This window comes from Dermochelys coriacea, chromosome 11 (genome assembly GCF_009764565.3).
Source record: "Dermochelys coriacea isolate rDerCor1 chromosome 11, rDerCor1.pri.v4, whole genome shotgun sequence".
NCBI lineage: Eukaryota > Metazoa > Chordata > Testudines > Dermochelyidae > Dermochelys > Dermochelys coriacea.
Window position 1 is genome coordinate 17394175 of NC_050078.2, and position 26673 is coordinate 17420847.

General features: G+C 39.0%; 1 protein-coding gene across 5 annotated transcripts in view; it reads right to left on the reverse strand.

Moving 5' to 3' along the window:
- Positions 1-26673, reverse strand: part of NCKAP5 (NCK associated protein 5) — a 644081-nt gene that overhangs the window by 12741 nt on the left and 604667 nt on the right. For all 5 annotated transcript variants that reach the window (XM_043505027.1, XM_043505028.1, XM_043505024.1 and 2 more), the window contains 3 exons: positions 26092-26231; positions 23941-24070; positions 20777-20964 (listed from right to left, as the gene is read on the reverse strand). In XM_043505027.1, coding sequence (XP_043360962.1) covers positions 20777-20964; positions 23941-24070; positions 26092-26231 — 458 coding nt within the window. The remainder of the gene's footprint in view (positions 1-20776; positions 20965-23940; positions 24071-26091; positions 26232-26673) is intronic.

Genomic DNA, 26673 nt, shown 5'->3' on the forward strand with positions numbered 1-26673 from the left:
TAGTCTCTGCCAGAAGCTGGGAATAGGCAACAGGGGATGGATCACTTAATGTTTACCTGGTTCTGTTCATTCCCTCTGAGGCATCTGGCATTGGCCAGTGTCAGTAGACACAATACAGGACTAGATGGACCTTTGGTTTGACCCAGTATGGGCGTTCTTATGTTCATCCACAATGGGTTAGGGAAAGACTGAGACCTAAATAGTGATGTTGGTTCAGTGGCTCTTCTTGCCACTTCAGCTGGCATTAAGATCAGATCATTTTTTAGAAATGATTGGAACCAAACAAAAACAGGAATCAATCTGTCCATATTGAAACTTATGCTTCATCCATAAGCAGTCAAACCCTGTATATAAGTATATTTCACATACACTTTTTTAAATTCCATGCAACCAATTTACTTGTTCTTTAGCCCAGAAATTTTGTGGGAAGGGAGGGGCAGAAGCCACAGAGGCACACACACAAAAAACAGAACAGCACACATACAAAAATCAGAACAGTCAAGGCTGGGAAAAAATACTCAGATTTAAGTAAGGGGAGAATTACTCTTGCAATTTTTAAAGTATATTTCAGTCTAGTTGGTTGTGTCAATGAAGAGCTCATAGTATAAGCCAGCTAGAAAATAAATGCTATGAAGGATGTTCCATTTTATGTGGTTTGAATTTGATTAGTGATTAGTCTTGGTGGTTTAAGACACATGGGAACAATAATCAAGGTTTCTCTACTGCAGCTCTGTAACAACTGGAAAACACTCTGTTGGCTCATGTCCCATACTCTGATGGGATATTAACCTAAAATCTAATTAATCTATGAATGAATTACGGCTCTAGAAATACACTGCATTATAATCAATTTTAAGTGAGATACTAACAGAAGATAAGATGAAGAAAAAGCTGTAAAATTAACAGAGGTTGATAAATTCTGTTTACTATGTCTGATGATTTTTAGGGGGATAATTTTACAATCCATCAAACTTTTGTCAGTTCAAAAGTCACACTGCCAAATGTAGGTAGTAAATTAATTTTTAAATTTACATATTTATTACATATCTTATTGAAAACAGCATGAAGTAAGTCCGGGTTGAATAATAAAATAACTTGTTATTCTAGCAAACAGGAAACAAACAAAAAACCCACAACCCTCCTATTGAAAAAGACTTTATACTCAGGCAATAATCATATAAATGTCTATCTGAACTAGTTAAGTGAAACAATGTATTATTAAGTCACTCACCAAAATTTACATTAAGAATTATGGCACTGATGAAAAACAATCAAGCCAAGAAAATTCATAATTTAAATGCCAAGAAATTCATGGTTAAGGTTGAAATTTGCCATAAGCGTGTGTTTCTCATTTTGGGCCTGGGCTCCATTAGTGGTGCCAGACAAGTCTGGGAGTGGGTGTGGGAAACTGCACCCACTCTGACTTGGCACCATGGGGAGCTCCTTGGAACCCATCTTCACTCCCTGCACCTGCAGTAACCCTGAATGCCATTGCCACAGAAGCAGCTTAAGTGTATAGTGGTACCAGCTCAGGAAGTAGCTCACCTACCCAAGGTTTGTTTCTGCACTCACAACACCAGAGAGCTCAGCTGCCAAAGGATGTGTTCCAGCCCCATTCTGGACACCTCCCACCAGAAGAAGAATGAGAACTATGTAACTTGATGAAGAATGAGGAAAGGAGCACAGGGATCAATCAGGTGAGGGGAATGGAAAAAAGGAAAGAGGAAAAAAAATTGTTGAAATCAAAATTAAAAAAAAAGAGAAATAATCAGGTGGGGGATGAGGTGGCTAAGAATGTACTGGGGGGGGAGAGAGAGAGAGGAGAGAGCAACAATTAGAAACCCTGCTACTGTGGTCGGGCATGGCACAAGAGGTTACAAAAGAGGAGGGTAACAACACACCAACCAGTCACAAACTGGCAAAGAGGGAAACTCCAAAAAGGTGGATGGGGAACCATTCTGATATGTTTTCCTAGGCACACTGGAAACATCAGAGACCAGTCAAGGAGAGTTCCTGGCAGGAGCCACATTTCAGCCTTATCTATAAATCACTGCTGCTTTAATGATTTTCTTTTATAACTTTGACATGTCCTGGACTCCCACTGCTGTTTCTCCTGTGTTAGGTCTCACTGATATGTTGCTGAAATCAATGGAACATCAGTAATGCCTGTTCTAATGTTCTCTTGATTTTCTTTTCTCAATATCATCTCCATGCCTTTTCTCACGCAACAAAAACCCTTTCCAAACCTGGTCCACCAAGTCATTACCTTCTACTCATTCCAATCTCCCCCAAACAATCATTTCTTCTAGGCCCTCTACAACAGGTGATTTGATCTAAACAGACAAAACCAAGTTTTACTTTAGAGGAACCATCCATGTGTGCATGCATGGTAACCACGTCACCATAACCCTTGTGGTTCCTTCCCCAATCCCTGCTCTCATTATCAGCTCTCACTCACAGTATCATCTCCAATATTAGAATGCAAAATGCTTGGGTCAGGGACCATGTCTCTTCATTTAATCTGTACAGTATCTAGCACATGTCTGGATGCTAAGGCATACTTTATGCATGGTGCAGAAGAGAAGCAATGTGTTTCTGGACTCCTTGCGCATAGTAGTCCAGTAGAAAAATGGAGTGTATTTGTGGTGGTGTTGGTTAGGGTAGTAACAAGGTAAAATAAGACTGAGTAGTGTAGTCTGTGGCCTAAAATATGTCTGGGCATACACAAATATAGATCATAGACTAATCTAATATTTGCCAGGAAACTCAAGGATCCAGTCCTGTGATGTGTGACTCATCTGACTTACTCCATAAGGAAATGACAGAGACAAGAAGAGACATGCAGGAAAGAGGTGAGTCACGTCAGACACAAAACCAAATGGCAGAGGACACCCTTCACCTCCTGCTGTAGAGAATCATCATAAAGAAACATCAGTAGGAATAAGCAGAGTACGTTGGCACCGAGAAGTGGACAGCAGGTTACACAGCTAGAAAGCTACCATACCTAAAATAGCTGTTAGATGTTGAATGTGACAGATTTCACTGACGGGAACCTTGTGAAGTTTCTTGTCCTCCCTGTGGGTTTTCTCCAGTGACAGAATGATGCAACTCATAGTGTGTGTATTTAATGATGTGTAATTGGTGGAGTGACCCGACACTGCAGTGAACGTGTAGGAGAAATATGTTTAAGATTTTTTGTCTTGTTTTATGTATTATAGAAATGTTACTGCATTATTAATTCTGTCAACTGTTCTGAGATGTGTTATATGCCTCATATTCCTGTATATAAAATAAAGGTTACATTATTGTTATTATAAAAAGCCACTAGGAGGACTAAAATACAACTGGAATACGTGCACATATACTGTAGCCTATTTGTCAATGTGCATCAATTTTTTTGAGTGATCAGATACTGTGCCAGATGATGCACAACAACGAACCCATTGGGAAATAATAAAAATCAGTAACTAAGTTATATTAGGAAATTAACAGTTTGAAAAGTTTTGTTGAAAAATAAAACAAATCTATGTTTGATATATATTGGAGCCTAAGTAAATCTTTAAAATATTAACAGGTTCCATGTTTTGAACCAATCAAATGGTTATGAGGATTTAATTAAAATTGCTCCAGTGCACAGACACTGCAATGAGATCAACACAGCAGGATTCCCAAGCTGGCATGACGCCCCACTGAAGTATGTAGGGCTCTGTGGATGCTACTATAAAATTAACTAATAATAATTAATGATTATTTACTTAGCACTGCTATAGCAACTTTTCATAAATTAAACCCCAAATACACCAGGGAGGTATTATTTTTATCCTTAGTTTCACTGATGGGGAAAGTGAGGCAACAAGAGATTAAGTGATTTGTCCGATATGTCACCCAAAAAGCCAGCAGCAGAACTGAGAGTAAAATCCTACTCTCTTGATTGCATAGTGCTGTGCTTTAACTACTAGCCCATGTAGAAATATTAGAGAATTTTTCTCCTTCAGCCAGGAAATTCTCTATACAGACATTAAGGACTGGATTGTACTCCTCATTAGAAGAGATCCTGAAATGCAATGTCAGAACAGCAGACCTACAATCTGATCCAAAATCGATTGAAGCTAATGGCATAGTTTCCATTGACTTCGGTGAACTTTGGATCAGGACCTTAGTGTGTTAGAGATATAAATAGGTTAATTTACCCAACTCCTCTAGAAACAAAATTCTGAGCGGCAAACAAAAGCTAAAAACCACCAAATGGGATGCTATCTGCTGCAATGAAGAGAACATGACCAGTTCCCAAATGCTTGAGATTCTTTCAAAATAAAGTTTGAAATGGTTTTTGTTACACTCCCGACTGCTTCACAAAAGTTGACTTAACTCAGGTTAGCAAATGCTGGCATCACCAGCAACTGTAAGCCAGACTCTGATATATCATTTGGAGCTGTCCAACATTTTAATCTTATGGGTTTGCCCTGTGTAAAGGTTTGGTCATTTTCTACACACACTCTATGTACTGGGAGCTGTGGAGCCAATTACTGTCCCTGAGCATATATGGCTGTCGGTTATCTAGTAATGATCCAAGTCCTCCCATTTGGCACACAGCTCAGATTCCTTTCCCCTTTCCCCCTCAGGATGGGAAGCCATTTCAGGATCACTACTGTAGCCCTGACTGAGCCTGCAGCATTCTCTCCAGCCTGCCTTAAGGCACCCCAGTTGGAAGACAGTTGGAAGACAGTGTTGGAAGACATGTGGACATCCGCTCCACACACAATGGCACAAAAGCCCTACAGAGCTGAGGTGTGAGCCACCCAAGGTGCCTGCACCACTGCATGGTTCCACCAAAGCACCAATTCTGCCCCCTTTCTGCCCCACAGAGGAAGGAACATAATTTTCACCATGGAGCAAAAGAGTAGACTATAAGTTATGCCTTCATATTTTAAGTTTCTCCCTAACCAGACACCACTACCACCAGCCCTGCCCCAAATGACAGAAGTAATCATTAACAACTAACAGAGTTTCGGTCCTTATCAGACAGCTGGAACAGACCATCATCCTCCCTGTTACTCAGCTATTTTGGATGGTTACTACTGCTCTTTGACTTACTACCCTGCCTCAGTGTTCCTTCTGGTTCACTATTGTGCTACTAAAACCCAGTATATGCTGGCACAGTACAGATTCCCTTTTTGTACCCAACGTTCATAGGAGTACTTGACTGGTAACACTGGAGTCTTTAGTGCCACTGTTTGGTGTGGCAGGTTTTCAGTGTCACAAAAAAAAAAAGGAAATTTAATATAAAAAAAACTGTAAATGACAGATCTGGTTCTGGCCTTTGCTGGTTGCCAGTGTTATAATGGTAATGGAAAAGGCTATAAAAATTAGCTTCAAATTAACAGGAGTTTTATTATGATACAACCTTTTGTGTAGAATCATAGGTTCTCATTCAAAACCACAGTATTTAGTCTTCCTTTTGGTGGAAACCATAGAAAAATGCCTTTTGAAGCTTCTGTGATGTCACTCACACTACCCCAGTACAAGAGTTAGACATTATAGGTTAAATTATAGGTTAAATTCACCCAAAGGTAAGTACATAAATCCATATTTGGACACTTAAATAAGAGACATGATTTTCAGAGGAGCTGAATATGTAGAACTCTCTTGGATGTCTCTAAAAGCTGCAAGCTTTCAGCACCTCTGAAAATCAAGGCATTTGTTTAAATACCTAAACATGAGTTTAGGTGCCTAACATTAAGAACCCAAGCTTGAAAAAACTGGCCAGTGTTTTTATCGATGAGGGCCCATGAACAGGACACTATGGTTAGGCTTCTCAGTGTAAAATAACTCTTGCAAAAATGACCATGAACAAAGTATGTTATGCTTATTTGGTTCTATTCATCAGTGTCAGGCAGCCTAATAAACGTTCCTGTTGCATTTCAAATCCATTTTGTAGCTTTGTGCATGTGTAACTTCCCCCTCTCTGACCGGCACACCCACTAACTTTGCAGCAGATACAGTGTCTCAGTGAAGTTTAAACACTCCTGCCATAAAAAGTCATGTACTATTAATGCAGGGTTAACATTTTAATTTTAAAATATTCTGCAGTATAATTTATTCATATTTAATTTCCTCATTACCACCCACCTGTGTTTTATTCGACATCCACTGAAATTCATTTGAGGCCTTGTTTTACAGTATGCCTAATAGTGTATTTAATTTTACAGACAAGATAAGTTCATGTTTAACAGGATATCAGAGGGATCACTTTTAAATGCATAGCAATTATTCAAATAATTCTTCAAATAACCACCTGGTTTCTGGTTTACTAAGAATAACAGAGTATTTAAAAAAAATCTCTGAGGCTATAGGCATTTTATAATTAGAGAAGTTTTAGCAACCTCTGTTAATGATCAAGCAAAGAATGAAGTAAACCACAGAAGAAGGCAGTGCTTGGAGCTCAGCTGTCAGGATGCCTCTCAGTGACAAATGGAGGGCAGTTCAGGCTGGGAGGACTCAGATATGTGCCACTAAAGTTTACATCACTCTTCTGAGCTTTTGTGAAAGGTTATTAAATACATTTAAATTACTCAAGTGTATCTTACAAACTTCTCATATAATCTTTGTCGCTCATTGCTATTAAGTCTGTTGATTTATCATACTAGATACAACTATTGCTTTTCATGAGTGCTGTATGGGGACTGAAATACAAATGCCAAGGTCTTAAAAAATTCGTTAGAAGACAAATATTTTATTTTGGGGCCAGCGCCAATCAAAAATTAACAGGATGAGTGCACAAAAACTCCTTATTTCCAATTCCCTAATTAAAACCAGTGTACTTACAGTGGCATTTTCTCCTACCTCCACCCACAGGCCATAATCAGACTTTTTGTCATGTTGCAGATAAATTTTCATTTAAATAAAAGTTGAAACTTCTGGGAGATGAAACACAGCAGACTTAGTAAATGGCTAGACTGGAGCAGACTATAAGATAAAAAACAGTCTTCAAAAAGATTTTAACATGTAATTTTAAAAAGATATTTGCAAGAACTTTCTGTCTCTTAAAAATAAAAAAAATAAAAAAAAGGTGATGGAGCATTTCTTCCTGTCTACATATAAAGGAAAAGAAAGAAGCAGGCTACAGGGCCCTACCAAAAAAAGAAATGGCTTGGCAGTACATTTTGTATGCAGTGCATAGCTCCTATTAATGTGAGCTACGAAACTTATTCCTCATGCATCGTGCTGAGAACATAACTCTGATATTAAAATATCAGTCATTTCCTGCTCCTCCCTTCATGATATTCAACTGCTTTTTATACAAAGCATATCACTGTTATAGATGGTGGAGGCAAATTTCAGCTGGAAAAACAATTTGCAAAAATGTTGTCCTATTATTCATCTCATTTTCCAGACTCACAAAACAAACAGCTCTTTTGAACACCTCTCTGCTCCTATTCCTCTTATTGTGAATTGAGTCAACTCAGTGTTTATTGTATTCAATTTATTTTTTATCTGTTTCTTTTATTACTAATAACATTTCCACCATTATAACAATTACACGATCTTACAAACTTCCTAATAATATTTGTCATTTGTTGCTGTTATTGTCTACTGAATTTCATGTTGGATTATTGTATTAGATTATAATATTCCAATTCATGGCAACAATATGAAAGCAAAGGGAAATAAAACCAAAAGCTTCATTCCAAAGTTGCAAGATTGAAGAGTGTAAGATGACAAATGGCAGAAACATTATTGCACTTTGAGTCATGGTGCAAATCGCAATGGCTACATCTGTCAAGTTTTTTGACAAACGGCTTAGAATGTTCTCCAATTAAGGGAATTAGCTAGCAAATTATGTTTTTATTGTGCGTGCTCTTGGTTCTAGCTATCTGTTGACTGAAGGATCTATCTGCTTATGCCTATTCACCATGGAATCTATTTAATTTTTAAATATCTTCAGTTATATAGGGAAATAAACATTTACTATCACTAAAAGACATGTGCTGTATCTCTAAGGATTCCAAAATGATATGAGCGCCAAGACATTTTATATTTGGACCAATGAAAGATACAGTTATATAACTTGTATACACCAAAAGTACAGTGGTTGTGTGATTCAAATCGTTTAAAAATGCTCCTTGGGTGGGCAAATAATGTAAATTAAGACCAGTAAGGGTCTGGGCTGCATTAGACAAAATAGGGAATGCTTCTGCTCCAGTTGGTAAGTTTTCCTTAGTCAAAAAGGACCAGATTCTTTCACCCTGACAGAGAGGAAAGGCTAAGAGCTCAGTGAGTAATCCCATTGCAATCAATGGGGCAACTTATGGAGCAAGACATTGCTCAGTGTGAGTAAGGGTGGCAGAATGTGGCTTACAGGAAAGAGAGGGCCTGAGTCTCCTCTCAGTTACACCAGCATAGGACAGGAGTAACTACTGCAATCCATGGGCTACAGCAGTGTAAAATGGATGTAAAGTGAGAGGGTAATCAAGCCCAGGATATTTTTCAACCATTCAGCCAGTCCTGTCAAATTCTAGCCCCTTACACACACCTACATCCCACTTGTCTTCAGCCTTCCCATAAACACTCCGTCACCTGCTTTCCTTTGTTAGACCTTCCCCCCACCCCTCTACACTCCCATTTCCTGTCCTTACCCTTCCGTCAACAGGGCAACAAAGACAATTCTTATTAAGGAACACATATGAAGAAATATCAAAGGGAGTAGAAAAAAAGAAGGGTGACATCCTCAGCCCTAGTCCTTTTATGCCATGTACAAGGGTTGGAGTGGTGTAAAATTAAAAGCCTCTTATTTGGACTGGGTAAAATTCCTCAAGTGCAGGAGTTGAGGAGAGAATCTAAGGCTGATCCCCAGGATCCTCTTGCAAGCCCTGACAGAAGGACTGTGCCCTGGGTGGGGCCACAGCATACAGTGCTGAAGCTCAGGGCAGCCCAAAGAAATGGCCATAATTTAGGCAGGCCCCCACACTGCACAGGCACAGAAAACAATCTCACCCTAATGGTTAAAGCCCATTCCAGCTCTGGTGGTATGAACTGTTTGGAGATTTGCTCTGAGTAGGATTAGCTGGCACCCTGGCAAAAATGCCTGAGTTCCATCTATACCACGGTCTCCACCTGTGGAAAACCACAGGTTCCAGTTTTCCTAATTTAGACAGAGCCTTTCGTTTCCTCTGCCTCTTCTCTCAGTTAACATAGAAATTAAGTTCTCAGTTGTCTAACCTTGCTCTGTTATTTCACTCACCACAATTAAGCAGGGAGCTATCTCCCTGCCTGCTGGTCACACCCCCTTCCCATAATCCAAACCTCCTCTTACCCCTCACCAACTCCTCAAACGTTTCTGAGCAATCTAGCAAACCTTGGATGAAAAACATTTGGTTTGCTCAAAGTAACACGCCACCTACCACTCCAACTTTATATGGGGACAGGTACATTGGAGCAAATATAAAATAAAGAGAACATTTATACAGCATGGAGGGCCAGTCAAAGCAGTGACATGCTAGTGAAAATGCCAGAGTTCTGTCTACACTACAGCCTCCATTATGGCTGCCACTGCTGTGGAGGATTACAGGTCTCAGTCTTCCCCATGTAGAGAAGGTCTCTGGACATGGAACTTTACACTAGCTGCTAGAGAACTAGGTTGTAGCATCAGTTTTTTTTTCTGTTGGACCCTATGTTTGTGAAAAATCTTTTATTTCTTTCCTATTATAACTGGTCCCCTCTAAGATCTTAATTAAGTCTTGGAGAAAAAGCTTGTTTGGTGATGGATTTTTGTTTTTGTTGCTGTACTTTTTCTGTCTATCTGGATCATGATAGAAAATCCACCATGACTCTTGGCAAATTATTCCAATGGTTAATTACCCTCATGGTTAAAAATTTACAACTAATTTATAGTCTGATTTTATCTGATTTCAAGGCAGAAGAGCCTATTATTAAATAGTTATTACCCATTTAGGTTTATGCAAAACTGTAATCAAGTCACCTCTTTACTTTTCTTTGTTAAGCTAAATAGATTGAGCTCCTCAAGTCTATTACTATAAGGCATGTTTTATAATCCTTTAATCATTCTTATGGCTCTTCTCTGAACTTCTTCATTGTATTTAAGATTCCTGTTTATGCATCAAAGGATCACATTAGCCCTTTTGGCCATAGCGTCTCACTGTGAGCTCATGTTCAGCTGATTATACAGCATAACTCCCAAATCTTTTTCAGGGTCACTGCTTCCAGGACAGAGTCCCCCATTCTATAATTATGCACTACATTCTTTGACTACATTTACATTTAGCTATATTAAAACACATGTTGTTTACTTGTGCTCTGCTTACCAAGAAGTCCATATTGCTCTGTATCAGTGACCTGTCCTCTTAATTATTTACCACTCTCCCAATTTCTGGGTCATCTGTCATCTTTATCATTGATGATTTTATGTTTTCTTCCAGCTCATTAATAAAAATATTAAATGGCATAGGGCCAAAAACTGATCAATGACAACCTGCATTAGAAATACACCCATTTAGTGATGATTCCCCATTTACAATTGAATCATAGAATATCAGGGTTGGAAGGGACCTCAGGAGGTCATCTAGTCCAACCCCCTGCTCAAAGCAGGACCAATCCACAACTAAATCCTCCCAGCGAGATGGGAAGCCTGACCTTAAAAACTTCAAAGGAAGGAGATTTCACCACCTCCCTAGGTAACACACTCCAGTGCTTCACCACCCTCCTAATGAAAAAGTTTTTCCTAATATCCAACCTAAACCTCCCCCCTGCAACTTGAGACCATTACTCCTTGTTCTATCTAGATCCATCCTCTTTGGAATCCCCTTTAAGGTAGTTGAAAGCAGCTATCAAATCCCCGCTCATTCCTCTCTTCTGCAGGACTAAACAATCCCAGTTCCCTCAGCCTCTCCTCATAAGTCATGTGCTCCAGTCCCCTAATCATTGTTGTTGCCCTCCGCTGGATGTTTTCCAATTTTTTCACATCCTTCTTGTAGTGTGGGGCCCAAAATTGGACACAGTACTCCAGATGACGCCTCACCAATGTCGAATAAAAGGGAATGATCATGTCCCTTGATCTGCTGGCAATGCCCCTACTTATACATCCCAAAATGCCATTGGCCTTCTTGGCAACAAGGGCACACTGTTGACTCATATCCAGCTTCTCGTCCACTGTAATCCCTATGCCCTTTTCTGCAGAACTGCTGCCTAGCCATTCGGTCCCTAGTCTGTAGCAGTGCGTAAGATTCTTCCGTCCTAAGTGTGGGACTCTGCACTTGTCTTTGTTGAATCTCATCAGATTTCTTTTGGCTCAATCCTCTAATTTGTCTAGGTCCCTCTGTATCCTATCCCTACCCTCCAGTGTATCTACCTCCCCTCCCAGTTTAGTGTCATCTGCAAACTTGCTGAGGGTGCAATTCACGCCATCCTCCAGATCATTAATGAAGATATTAAACAAAACCGGCCCCAGGACCGACCCTTGGGGCACTCTACTTGATATCAGCTGCCAACTATACATGGAGCCATTGATCACTACTTGTTGAGCCCAACAATCTAGCCAGCTTTCTATCCACCTTATAGTCCATTCATCCAGCCCACACTTCTTTAACTTGCTGGCAAGAATACTGTGGGAGACCGTGTCAAAAGCTTTGCTAAAGTCAAGGAACAACATGTTCACTGCTTTCCCCTCATCCACAGAGCCAGTTATCTCATCATAGAAGGCAATTAGATTAGTCAGGCATGACTTGCCCTTGGTGAATCCATGCTGACTGTTCCTGATCACTTTCCTCTCCTCTAAGTGCTTCAGAATTGAGACCTATGAGTTAGCCAGTTTTTACTCCATTTCATGTGTGCACGATTAATTTTATATCTTTCTAGTTTTTAATCAAAATGTCACATAGCACCAAGTCAAATGCCTTACCAAAACTATTACCTTTATCAACCTAATTAGTAATTTCATCAAAAAAAGATATCGAGTTAGCTTCATAGGATCTATTTTCCATAAACATGTCGATTTGCCTTAATTATATTACCTTCCTTTCATTATTTATTAATCAAGTACCATATCAGGTGCTCCATTATTTTATCCAGGATCAAGGACAGGCTGACAGGCTTATAAGTATCCAGGTAATTGAATTTGCCCTTTTCAAATATTGGGTCAACGTTCACTTTCTTCCAGCCTTCTGGAACTTCTTCAAGGCTCCAAGAGTTATTGAAAATCAACATTAATGGTCCAGTTTGCTCTCAGCCAGCTCTTATATCTTGGATGTAAGATTATCTAGTGCTGCTGATTTCAAAATGTTTAACTTTAGTAGCTGCTGTTTAACATTCTCCTGAGATACTAGTGGAATGGAAAGAGTGTTATCATATGATATGATTACATCATCTGTTTTTCCCAAATATAGTATAAATATTTATTCAAAATGTCTGCCTTTTCTGCATTATTATAGATAGTTCTACCATTTCAATATAGTAATGGACCAGTGTAATTGTTAATACACTTAAAAAGCCTCTTTCTTATAGTCCTTACTTGTGCTGACCATAATTTCTCCTTCTGTCCTTTTGCTTCCCTTATCACTTGTCTACAATTCCTACCTTCTGACTTATACTCATTACAATCAACTTCCCCTTTCTTCTATTTATTTATATTATTGTTTTATAGCTGTGTTCACTTCCCCTCTAAACCACATTTTTTTGTAACCAATATGTCTTTCCTTCTCAATTGTGGCCTTTGGGTATCTGGTAAAGTGTTCTTAAACAATTTCCATATTTTAAGTGGTTTCTGGATCTGATTAGGGATAACCATAGGAGGGATACTGAAATGGGAACTCACCCTATGAAACATGTGAGATATCAAATTTGTTGATGTCCAGAGACCTCGTAATTTATTTCTAATTTAATGTTTCTTCATTCTCAAACAAATTAAATTTGAGGCTAGATGATACATTTTTAAATTCTGCAGTACTTCCATGGATGGTACAATAAAGTCCATTATCTTACTGGATCATGCTCCTGTGGTTTTTTTCATTGAAGTTGTCACTCTTATGAGACTCCCAGGAGAGTAGACTGGACATTAAATTGTGTAATTATCCAGACTCTATTGTTCCTTGATGGAACAAATATTACATTATTCATCTGAGATTCTCAACACACTCGTTAAACACAAATTACACCTCACACTCTCCAGTGAGGTAAGTAACTGAAATTATACCCATTTTATTAAGTAGAAGCACATATAGATCAAGTTATCTGACTAAGATAACACAGGTGTGACAATGGCAAAGACAATGATAAAATTATCAGACAAGCACCAAGACTGAAATTAAGCTACATTTTTGTAAGCCTACTTTTGGCTGTGATGACCCAGACTACCATTATAAGACATGACAGGCCTGATGTTCTCCATGGGTTCCAGAGAAGGAACTCGGGCTGTGAACTGCCAGAGAAGTAAAGTCTGCCTGGGCAGGGCCAGCACTAGCTGCACAAGCTGCCTGCAAATACAGCTCCAAAGGTCAGTCTGGAGGCAGTTGGGGCTGCTAAGAAAGTGAACAGGCCTAGATGCCAGGGGACCTGGGAAATGTGATGATTCAGTGCAGTATCCACCAATTAGACTTGGATGGATCCCTGGCTAGAACTTAAAGCTGCTACCTCTGGAAGGCTGCTAGGGAAGGGAACCATGGTACCCCATTTGCCTCCCCCCCCCCACTTTCTTAGTAATGAATATCTCTAGTGGCACAGCTATCACTCAGGTTTGCAGAAGTGCAAATTGTACCTCCATGTGCCTGCAGGGCTGAACTGAGCCCTATCTTAAAATTTTTACCGTATTAAGGAACAGCAAATTGCTGCACACCGAATTGTACAGCAAGCACTTTCTATTTCCACAGGCATTATGAAGTATTTCCTAACTAAAGTTACCTTTAAAAGACACTAATATAAAACAATGAGAAAAGGAGGGAAGACAGGCTGGATGGTTCAGGAGATTGTTAAGAGGATACAACTACTAGGTTGCTGGTTCAAATCCAGTTCAAGTCAGTAATGAGCAGTGGATGCTTTGTCCCAGGACTGTTTAGAGGACTACTTGAACTGGTGGTGAGAGTCAGTTCCTAAATATCCATGTGAGAACACCACCACCATGATTGCCAGTCTCAGGAGATAGGATAGGGATTGAATGGCCATGGAAAATGAATTATGCTCTCTTTCCTAGAAATGACAAGACTGGGACGGGACAGGGTGGGGGGAAGTTGGTACTACCACTACCCACGCTGTACCATTCTGTGGATAGGTAATGAGCCTCCAGAGTCAACCCAGTTCCTTTCACAAGCACTGAATATTTTAAAATAAATACATTCATTAAAAAAGATAGATGAAGTTGATATCTTATCATCAAGGCTGCCAGAAGGGATAGCTTATTGATCTAATTGGTGTGAAATAGCTAGGCTCTCTAGAACCACAGATTCCAGTCCCATCAGGATCAGTTCAAGCTTGCATCCTCCTGAGCCAGAGAAATTGAGTTTAATGAAGTTTACTGTGTTTGTCTCTTTTGGATCTTAAAAACTGAAGTCATGTCGTAGATGTGAAAGATCTAATGACACTTAATAATAGGAGGCATTTGCCTCCGAGTCCTTGGACAAACTTTCCTCTCCCTCTACTTTTATGCAGTATGCTTTGCAGTGGTTTCCCACCTACATGCTGGATCGCACTACCAGGTACGACTGCAATTAAAAGGCACTGGATTAGCTTATGCATTGCTCGTAAAATGCTATTGGCTCTTTGAGGATGGCAGGCATTGTATAATTACTAATTATCATCATTTTGTAAGTCCTTGTTTGGATACTCCATTGTGCTAATATGATACTTTAGAAGAGTCACGAGTACAATGAGGCATACATTAATTCCCAATCAACTCGCTCACTTGTAAAAATTCTTGAGTTTATCTGGGAATGTCACCATGTTGATTCTCTTCATAAACATAGCCAAAACATCACTGGTTTCTCTGTTGATATATTTGTTTTTCCTCTGCTCATATTTGTCAGCTAGCTCTAAAACCTATCGGAATGGCAAGACACGGTGATTTGAGCATCATATCTCCTTCATGAATCAGCTGTACAATACACAGGCACTCTGCTGCATAGAAAAAAAGAGTATAACTTCACTTATGCACAAATAAGCCTCTTTAGTTAATTGGGTCTATAATTAAATCATTGATGTAGTAAACACTGTAATGTGAGGTGAAAAGTCAGTGTTTACTTGTAAATCATTGTAATTGAGGAAAAACAGTTTTCCAAGCTTGCAATGGATACAAACATTTCATCACTCTTCTTCTACAAAGGAGCCTATCCTTTCTGCCCTCACCAAGTCATACCTTGAAATATAAGCAAGAAAAAAATCTTGAGGATTCTAACTGAACTACATATAGGAAGGAAAGGAAAGAAGAATGACTTTATTAAATAAAAACATGTGACTCCATTAGATAGAGACAGAGAGGACCATATATTTTTCATGAAGCTTTGGGGTCATAAGGATGATAAACTAACTGGCATGCTTTTCTGCAGCCAGAAAGAAGGCAGTAAAAATAATTCATTATTAGATGTATTGCCATAGCACCTGAGGACCACCTTGTGCTAGGTGCTGTACAAACAACAGGGGAAAGTGATGAACAGATGTCTTGTTTTCTGAGTTCTTTAAAACATGCTGTGATTTATTAATTTTTATTAAAAACCCACTGAGATAATGCAAATTGTGAAATAATATTTCCATCTCTGACTTGTCATGATTCAGATTTCTGTGTAACTGGAGCACAGATCATGATGTCAGCAAGGGCATTATCAGTTATTGCCACAGGCAATAGAAGCAATATTCTGTATACTATGGGCCTGATCTAAAGTTTGCAAAATCAATGGGTGTTTTTCTATTGACTTTGATGGTCTTTGGTACAGGCCCGGTAGGAGTTCATTAAATTAGATCAGTTATTGTGTAATTAAAAATCAAATTTAACTGCTGCAGATAAAAATAATTGTGTTCCCACTTTTAAAATACTGCAATCATGTTAGAAAAATATATTAATCCTATTAATTTAGACGATGGTTTTATCCTTCAGTTTACTTCAATAATCTTCTATTTGAAATCATGGGTTTTTTTGTATAAAAATGGAAACTTACTGAAGAATCTGAGTATTTCAGAATTTCCTGGCATGCCTACATTTTCCTAGTTGATTTAAAACGATCTCTTACTGGTGAGCAGAAATTTGAGATATTAAAAATAGTTTCCAAAACAGAAAGTTTAGGATATCTCATATCAAAGACGGGATCGAGCAACATTAAATATTTATTTTACATCCTCAAAAACAATGTATAATTTCTCAAACATTCTATTTACTTTCCCCTCTATAAGAAAGGTATTTTGTCTATTCTGAAGCTTTGCTTTGAAGCCTTTTGGTGACTGAATGTATTTGTGGGTGTGTATTTTGGTGGTAGCACTGGTGAATATGTACTGGGGGAGGAGAGACAAATCAAACTACAATAGTGCCAGATTAGCAGAGCTTCCTTCCAAAATGTCTCATTACAGCACTGAGCCTGTAACCACCATCTTACTAGTGGTGCCTTACAGTACAATTTAATTGAGCTAAGGTACTGCCACAGCAAACTGCTCTATTGACAAGCATGGTAAACTCATTCTGTCCAACATGACACTTTAAAAAAACAACTTGACATACATCATTCAAGAATTAAATTCAAGGCACGTACCATCTTCTTTTTAGAAGGCCACATTATAGATCACAGTTCCTTTCCAAAATTTGCCTGATTTTTCAGAATCGTTGACACAGGTTCTTGTTGCCAGGATTCCCTATTTTTTGTGAGTAATGTTCCAAGCCACACAAGTCTAATTTAAACAGACTATGGATCTTCCTGTGGCGGACAAATTACAGCTGAGAAAAAAATTGCTATGCTGGTTCAAACAAGGACTTCAGGGGCAACCTGCTTTTCATGGTCACTGCTCCTCATTTGTCATTCTGAAAAGTTTAATACTAATAGGCAAATCCCTTGTGTTTTATTGAGCTTTCACTGTTCACCAAGAGGCAACACTGATTTTGAGCACTGTTTCAAATCTTCAAAAAGCAATCTTAAAAGCCCCCCAATTTAATGCATGATAAATGCTGGTGCTGAGATACACCTGCTGTTTTCTAGTTTAATGATGCAGTTTTACAAGGTTCTTAAGGCCATGTCAATGAGTTTTGTTTACTTTTAACCCAATGCTGATTTTGCACATTATTTAAACATGAAAAAACTGTAATATACCAGTAAAAATTAATTAAGTGCAAATGCTACCTTTTTTAGCCCATTTAATTAATACAACCAAATCTGATTGCTCTATTAATAGCAAAAGACCTTGGCCTTGGCAAAGGCAGAAGTGCAATATTTGTTTTGGACAATTCATTATCTCTACATAATTCAGTTGTGAATTTCTAAATGTTTAAGGTGAGGAATTAAATGGTTGTTTCCCTTCATTTATTCTTTTTAGTATAGTTCTAGTGTCATTTTCTTTTCCTCGTGTTTTTCTAATTGTAAAGCCAGAGCATAATCTAGTCATTAAATAAATGTTGCTAGATGGTGAAACAAAGTAGGTACATGTCAGGATTTTTCTTTCTAAGTTTGTGAGTGAATGTAGTGTTCAGTAAAGTGCAGGTTTCCGAGCACTGCCTTGAAGGCACAGTGTAAGTAAGAGCTGTGAAAGCTTCTTCCATGTCATTCTTCCATGTGCTATTTAACAGATATTGCCAAGTCTGTGGAATTGTATAGTGATTTTCTTAAATGCACAAGTGGGGTCAAGATGAAAAATGCATTTTTTCTCTTGTGATCTAACCCACTGTGCCACACACAACAGCCCTTGCATTATCATCTATTATTATCCTCCTGTATATTTACAATATCGTGCTCAAAATGTGCTAAGTGCTGTACAGTGACAGAGTAGAATGCAGCCCCTGCTGAGAAGAGCTTACAATCAAAAAGAGAATGGCTGCAGGGAAGAGATTCAATATGCAAAATGAACAGAGCGATGACATGGGACAGATTTGTTAGTTCAGTTTTTTTTAAAATGAGTATGTTCACTTAATTTCTGCTACGATCATTTAGTTTTAACTGTTTTTTCAATGGGGCAGTCAGGGTTGAAGTGAGGGAGAGGAATGGTCAGAAGGAATTGTAGGACTGAGAAGAGGAGGAGGAGGAGAGTAAGGGGAGAGAAGCACAATGGGATGTGAATGAGGAATTTGGCAGATGAAGGGTGGCAGAGATAAGGGCAATGGGGGAAGAAGATGGACCAACCACCAATGACAATTCAACTAATGAGAAGATAATATGTCCAAGTCCAGATCTCAGAGCTGAGTGAACACAATGATGTCAAGTGGCTCCGAGCCCCATGGAGGGAAGCAATTGGATAGATAGCAAAGAGGAGGCATGCAAGCTGGAGGCTAATCTTCTGCAGCACCAGCTAAAGCTGAACCTGGATGCTTGCCAAAGTCTGACCCCTGCAAGTGCTTCTTGGCTATTGCTGCTCCTCATTTGAAGGCCACTAGGACCAGTGTCCCAGGAGGGTATGGTTGAGATTAAGGGGCACTGGGCCTGAAGGACCCTGATTTGCACCCTGTGCCCTCAGCTGTAGCTGGTGCTGGCTTCTTTAGAGAAGGAGCCCTGAGGGTTGAGAAATTTTCCTAAGCATGTCCCTTCCCAACTCCTTGAGGCTGCTATTGCTCAAGTGGAATTTCTGGGCCTGGTTGCTGTGGGTCTGGTAGGCAGGGTGGAAGCAAGGCTGGAAGTCCTAGACTTGACAGCTGGTGCTGTCTGCTTTGGGATCATTAGCTCCAGGTTCTAGCCATTGATTCTCTGTTAACAACCTACTTTTATTTGTGATTCACTGCACTTCTGAAATAGAGGTAAAAAAGCCCCAGCTGGAGAAGAGTTTGGAGAATGAAAGCACATGCTCATCAGTAGTATTTTAAGGGACAATGGGCAGGGTTTAGCAAAAAATACTTCACCTCTTCACACACAAAATCCAAGTAATTCACCTTTCTGCAAGGAACTTTACAGGGATGGTGGGGGAGGTGGTATGAAACAGGTTGTGGGTAGCACTGTAGGTCCACTACAGGTACTATTCCAAGACTATAGTCTGAAATATCTGGCAGTTTACCTGTGCATCCATAGGCAGAGATTTGGAGGAACTAGATCCATGTAATCATGGATCCAATAGTCCATTCTTTAAGCAGCCACCAATGGCCTCTCTATACCACCTACTTCAGGGCTAGCATGGACCCTCCTGTACACTCTCTCTGCACTTCTCAGAGATATGGTATCTTAGCTATTAAGTGGTAGAAAAGTCCATCATTTATGGATGATATAAATTAGCAAACAGGTTTACATCTACTACAGGGAAAATGCAATTTTCTGTCCATAAAGCATTGAGGTTCAGAGATGAGAGTTGTGTGGGACCTTGATCAGTGTGTTTGAAGCTATCATTTGCTGCATCCCCAGAGCACAAATGACATATACTCCAGCAGCCTTGGATACAAGTCACCTCTCAGTTTCTTCCTTAAATCTAATTCTAGGTTCTTTTAATAAAATGTATACTTACAGAAACAGATTTGGTTTTTTTTAAGTTTACACATAAGAAAAGATTCTCTGTAAAACAGGCATTAAAAATGTATTGCACCTGTGACTGCTTGCCATAGAATGTATTTTCCCTTTTAATACTTGGAATTGTGTACCTCACTGAGAAAGAGAAAGAGAGAATATTGGTGGTGGTGGGGGAAGGGGGAATGGACAGAAAACAAGAATATGTGTGTGGGAGGGAGAGAAAGCAAGAAAATGTGGTAGAGTACATTATTTCAGAGGTACTGTGTGTTCAAGGTGGTAGAGACTCCCATAGTAAGGGTCATACTCTGCTACTAATCTCTTTGTGGAACTCTTGATTAAGTCAAATGAAGTTTGCACAGAAATTGATGGTAGGACAGACCTAGTCTTAACAGAACTTTGTCTGACTGTATGATGGTATTTTGGGGAGCGCACAAAACAGTTGGTAACCACAGCAGACTTCCACTTGAATTGTTTTTTAAATACCATATAATAGGCCTATGCTGCACTAAAGAAAATATAACCTCTTGTAAGCTGACTCAGCATGGAGCAGCAGCCACAAGTGTTATGTCTACACTGCAGCTTGGCGCGTGGGTAGACAGACTTGTCTCTGCTCAAGCTAGCATGTTAAAAACAGCAGTGTGGATGTTGCAGCGGGGAGGCAGCTTGGGCTCGATGCCCAAGTCTAAGCCTGCCTGACTCCCTGGGGGTCTGAGCGTAGGTGACTAGCCTAACCCATTGCTTGTGCCTCGATGTCCACCCTGCTATTTTTAGAGCACTGGCTCGAGCAGCGCTGGCCTGTGTCTGTCTACCTGGGCTGGGAGACACTCCCCGCTGCAGCGCAGGCATTTCCAAAAAGATATCATGGGTTTTACTGCTATCCTTAAACAGAAGTTTGCCATGCATCTTAGGGCTCCAGATTGTCTCCAATGGTTTGGAAGTCTGTTGTAAGCTAGAGCTGACGACAAGATCACCACACTTATGCAACCTCCTTGAAAAAGATGCTTAGTTTGCTTTACTCCCCCTAGCAACTCATGCCATATTTTTAGGTGTCTTTTTGGTTTCTGTAAATGCTAATAATGAATGCAGAAAACAAATATAAATGAGACAGATATATTCCTGGGTTAAGTAAGAGGAATAGCATAAAAAGCAAGATAACTCACACTAGGGCTCTCTTTGCTCTTGCCTTCTTTACTGGAAGCTCCACTCAGTTGCTCAATAAAACTGTAATGTGTTAATTGTTCAGGCCCATCCTCTCCATAATGGCCATAGAGACTGTGTTGATATAAATCCAAGATTGACATAGGGCTCCCCATAAAGGACTTTCTCACAGTGTTTTCTTCTTGCTCAGCTATGGAAAGATTTTTAAAAACATTGCACATTTATTTGAAAGAAAGTTCATGTTCAGCTTAAATGGATGACAGTGTAATTTTTAATAGCAATACAGATACTTTAAGACAACTGGAAAGGTCAGTGGTTGGTAATAAAAGCATAACAAAAACTATGTAAAAGTTAAGGAAATGATTTAAAACTACTGAAAAAGGACATTCAAAGTTAATACTTAAAATTCAGGATGACTTTCCATCCTTAAAGATACAATCGTCTGAGATAAACAGAGGGGCAAATCCCAGATTTTTAATTTCCTTTCTTTTGTGATTTTAGATGAGATTGTTAATTTGACTTCAGTGTAGAATTTTTTTTTTTAAATATTTTTGGTTTAAGTTTTTATCTTCAGCTGTTAATAGCCTTCAAGCCCGAAATTCCTTGGGCACATGCCTATCTTTTGGTTGGCTTGCTTCTGAACATATTTTTTCTTTTATCTACTTTTTCATTTGTTTTATAAATCTTAAATCCTTAACTGACTGGCTGGCAATGAATACAGTGGTGTAGAACCTATGTTTGTGAGATCAGAATCAGGCTCTATTAACTTGTTAAAGATCATACAAGGAAGTGGCAGTATTAGGAATAGACCCCAGGACTCCCTACTCCTAGGCCTGAAACTCATGTTAAAAAAAAAAAAAAAGCAAAGAAACGCTCTGTAACATTGTGAGACAGCACAAGGGAAGGATGTTCTAGATTGGGCATTTGTTTCTCTACTGGCTCTTGCTGTTATACACATTTGAACGCTACCTGACAGAAGTACTGTATATCCAGTACCTTTGGAAAAAACACTGTCTCCACTGCCTTCAACAGAGTTACACTGATGTAAAATCCAGTTGAGATCAAAATTAGGGTGGTCTGGTAGTTGAGGCATGGGGCAAAGGCTCAGAAAACCTGGGTTTAATTCCTAGTGTGCCACAGACTTCCTATGTGACTAGACAACTCATTAATAGGCTGATCCAAAGCCCATTGAATTAATTAGCCATTCCATTGACATCAGTGGGCTTTGCACCGGACCTTTAGTCTTCTTGTGCTTCAGTTCCTTGCCTGTACAATGGGAATTAAAATACTCCCCTACCTCATGGAGTGTAGTGAGGATAAATTCATTAATGTTTGTGAGGCTCTGAGGCAATACAGTAATGGGGCCATATAAGTCTCTAGATCATCTCTGTGCCTCAGTTTGCTCATTTGTAAAATGGGGATAATACCTCACCCCCACACAGGTATTGTGAGGCTAAATCAGTTAATGTCAGTAAGGTGTGTCGAACTCTTTGGATGCAAGTTGCAATAGAAGCATAGTGTTATTACTTACCGGATCTGGGCAACTGTATTTAAAGTGACCAAGGCTGAAATGTTGATCCATAGGAGAAAAAACAACCACTTGCTATACCAATATTTTAGGATTTTTTGTTTGTTTGCCTCAATCGCAGACCAGAATTTTTGCATCCATTTTGGTTCTATTTGTCCCAACCCCAATGAGCCAGCTATGTAAAATTAATGGCTCACTAGTAAAGTCGTGGTTTTAATTCACAGTAGATGTCACAAAATTTGAAGGCTGCTGTCATTTAATGTGCTTACACATGATAAAATCCTTTAAAACATTTGTTATGGATAAAGAAATCATTGCACATATGGCAACACCTATTTAAGAAAATACGATTCTCTCCTGTTACAATATCATTTTAAAAAAATATCAAATGTCTCTTTGATTTAATCACTTGCAACATTTCACATATAACCAAAGATTATAAAATCGGAGTATGCCCTAAATAAAATAATCAACCTCCCACACTCTCGCTTTGGGTTGCCAACTCTCTGGCATTGTCCTGGAGTCTCCAGGAATTAAAGATTAATCTTTAATTAAAGATTATATCATGTGATGAAAACTCCAGGAATATGTCCAACCAAAATTGGCAACCCTACTCTTGCTGCTGAAAAACACCCAAATGGATTATCCTTGAAAATGCTAAACATTCAGTCTAGCTCCTGGTAGACACTAATGGCACCTGGGTATCTATCTGCAGTATCTATCTGCCTGTGGCATTTTTAGGCACTTATCACTGTAGTTTCTACGGTATGTGCTGGGTCAAGTTCACCCACTGTGCAAAGGGCTGGCATAAAGTCTATGCATCACTGAAGTCTCCCTTAAATTCTCAGGAAATGCACAGGTCCTCAGGGCTTGAGTGGGTTCATTGGTGCACAGCTCTTGTGCTGGCCCTATACACTCCTTTGAATCATTCGTAGCAGGGAAGCCGAGGATGGAATTGGCCTGGACTTTCCCACTGCAGAGAGTCTTCTCCATAACACAGCTAACATACATTGCAGGATGGTTTTCACTGTTGCTGCTGCTCATGAATTACCTATTTTGGTGTTCGAATGCGGACAGCAATCTTCTGGACCACCAATCCAGCAGTCAGTTACCTCAAAATTTAGAAAAATTACCCCAAGGAATTCACTGTTGAGCTTTCATACTAGATTTCAATTCAGAGTTGATTCTTGTGACCTAATTTGATCCTCAGAAAAGTGGCAATATACACTGGGAAGGCTGACAGACCCTTAACTGTAGCCGTGTGAACAGTACCACTGTCATAAGACAGTTAGAAAGCTATGGCCATGGCTCATTGGGTTATTTTAACCTACTACTATACTATGTAATTAAAAAAAAGTTATCTTTATAATCACCTTTTTATTGCTGCAATAATGCAGCTAAAGACTTTTTAGTTCACCATGGGGATTTATGAATAAAAGCCTTAGAGTTATGCCCATGGTGGCAAGAACGGTGTAACAGAAAACAATGATGCGGATATATAATAAAAGATACATAATGGAAAATTATATCTGAAGAAAGAGTTAAAAAGTGAAAATAATCCCACAATGAAAGACACAATCAGCTGTTGTCAGGATGGAGATGGGAACTATACATTACCATGTATACATTTTCAATTACCTTGTTTGTTCTTTGTTAGATCTACTAACTTTTCCCCTGCAGTTCCAAAGTCATTTGTTTCATACTCTGGCTCCGTCTCAGTATCACTACTGCTGCTAGCAGAATAAGTGCACACTCGCAGTGCCTTGTCCTGCACCAGTAATAATAGCACAATGAGAATGACTCATACACTAGGGCAGAATATTTTATTAGGGTATAAAACATTTTGCATTCATCAAAGAAAACCTCGGATTTACTAATTGAACTACAGCAATTATCATTCAGCATCTAATCATAAGTTTGATAGTATGGGAAATAGCCACTATTTATTGTCCAGATATGTCCCAAGACTTAGTCCTGCTTATACTGGGCCAGATTCTGCAACTTTATTCACATTGAGTAGTACCATACTCCTCACTTAGTCCCATTGGTTTAAACAGGACTCCGTGAGTGAGTAACGCTTAACATTAGTAAGAGTGGAAGAATCGAGCCTCTTTCCCTCTGTAAAACTGCTTTAAGGTTGCACACTTTCCTCAGGTAATATTTATTTATTTTTTTGCATTTATAAAGAACCCATCATATACAATTTTAAAACCTCTCAACTATTTCTAAGATAGCATGTAGGGCATTCACACAACAAATGATATGTAGGGCTGTGCAAAGGTTTTATCGACACTTGGTTGGAATGACTAGCATAAAACACTCATGGCTTTACCACCTGGGAGCAATTCAGCCATTTTAATGTCATGCCCCCCTTCCCATCTTTTGGCAGAGTGGTAGGGGAAGCAATAAACTCCACAATTGGCTCCTTCTCCTCTGGACTCCATGGGGAGAGGCACAGATAAATTCATCCCTTCCTCTGGAAGTGAAGATCCCTAGTAAAGAGGAGCCCTGGTCCTGATACCCCACTCCATGGAAGCGCTGAAGATTTAGGAGTTCAGTGGCAGCAGAAAGGAGAGGGGAGGAAGTAACATCTGATATTCAGAATAGGGTGTTATTTGTACCTGGTGTTCTGATTATCAACCAGATAGCAAGGTCCACAAATACAATTATCACCTGGACCCACTTTTAAACTTTTTTTAATATGAGAACTTCTTACAGCAGTTTTGGAGATGCTGATTTTTCCCTTGTATTCCTCAATTCATCAGAGATTTAAAATGGCAGCTACTTATTGGATAAGAGGCATATTCTAACAACAGGAGTATGGGAGTGAGAGGCAGCAGTACTCTAATCAGGATCTGCCACAGACTTGCCAATGTGACATTATCTGTGTGCACCATGGAGAACAAGAGTCTGGGCCAACTTTATAAGGGACAGCCCTGGACCAGTTTAAAAAAAAGCATAAAACAAAAAGATTAGCATAAATTACAGCATAAGCAACATAAAGATTTTAGCTCACAATAGTGTGAGGCTTATGTGCTAGCTGTAGATCAGTTTCCTTGTTAAACCACCCCCTTTCTTGAGGAGGTTATTTTTTTTTTAATCACCCTATGTATCCTATATCTCAAGGGTTCCCATTTGCTAACCTGCTGCACCTGTTCTTCCAGCAGGGCTTGATTCATCTGGCACTTCTAATCATTCATAGCCCTCCAACCATCAACAGTAGCTTTTACACAGGTGTATGCATTTGCCTATTTGTCCTTTTCATTGTTTTCACGGAAGTATTGAAAGAGAGACAGATCATTGTAGGGATTAACAAAATGACACAAACTAAAAGAAGATTATTTTACCTTTTACACTAAAATTATATCACATCCACTCACACATACCACACCAACAGCAAAACCTAGATCAGGAAAGAACTGTATCTCCAAAGGGAAAAAACAACAAAAATCCCAAATCTCTTGTAAAGAAAGACCATCAGGTAACCGCAACTCAATTTCCTTATCTATAAAATGCCTGGAGATAATAATATTTAAGTAATTAATGTCTGGAAAGCATGAGACAAAGTACCAAGCATACCTGTGGGCACTGTATTATTAATAAATAATAACGTACCTTTTGTCAACGAATGTTATCCAGTAATCACAAATAATTATGTATTAGATTGTTAATTATTCTTTTCATTAAAGTTAGGACATTTAGCAATTTTGACTCTTTACAGTTAAGTATGGTCTTTAGACTAAATATACATGCTAGTTACATCACCAGCATTTTTCTTTCAATTTATACCTTTGTTTTTTTAGTGGCTTTCTTGCTGCTCCAGTCTGGAAGAATCTTCTTGTTTTCCACATTTTTTTCAGTATGCTCTAATGAAACAGAAGTCACCAGAATTTGTTCATGTCTACTTTGCTTTGGAGGGTTAATTATTCCTGAATTCAGAAAGAGATTATGCAATTTATGGATCTCATCATCATTACACTAACAACAGAGTTTGATTGTGTTTAGGAGTAATCCCGTGTTCAATTATGGGTTGATTCTGATACTTCTTTTCATGTCAAAGAATCCCATTCTTCAATGGAACTACTTGTATAGTAAGGTGCTGTTCAACATAAGGGTAGCAGAATCTTGCCCAAAGCACTTCCCAGTTATCAGGAGGAGAGAAGCCAAGGCACAATTTAAAATCAGTCTTTGACTCTTAAAATGTAAACCCTTTGCAAATGAGAAACAAAATGTTAAAAATGATTTTTAGGAAGCAGTTAGAAGAGCTGTACTGTTATTTTATATTCTGGTGGAGAGAAACATAGCAAACTCAGTTTGTTGACAAAGACATAAATAGGAAATTATATATATCTTACTCCAGAAATGTTTTAG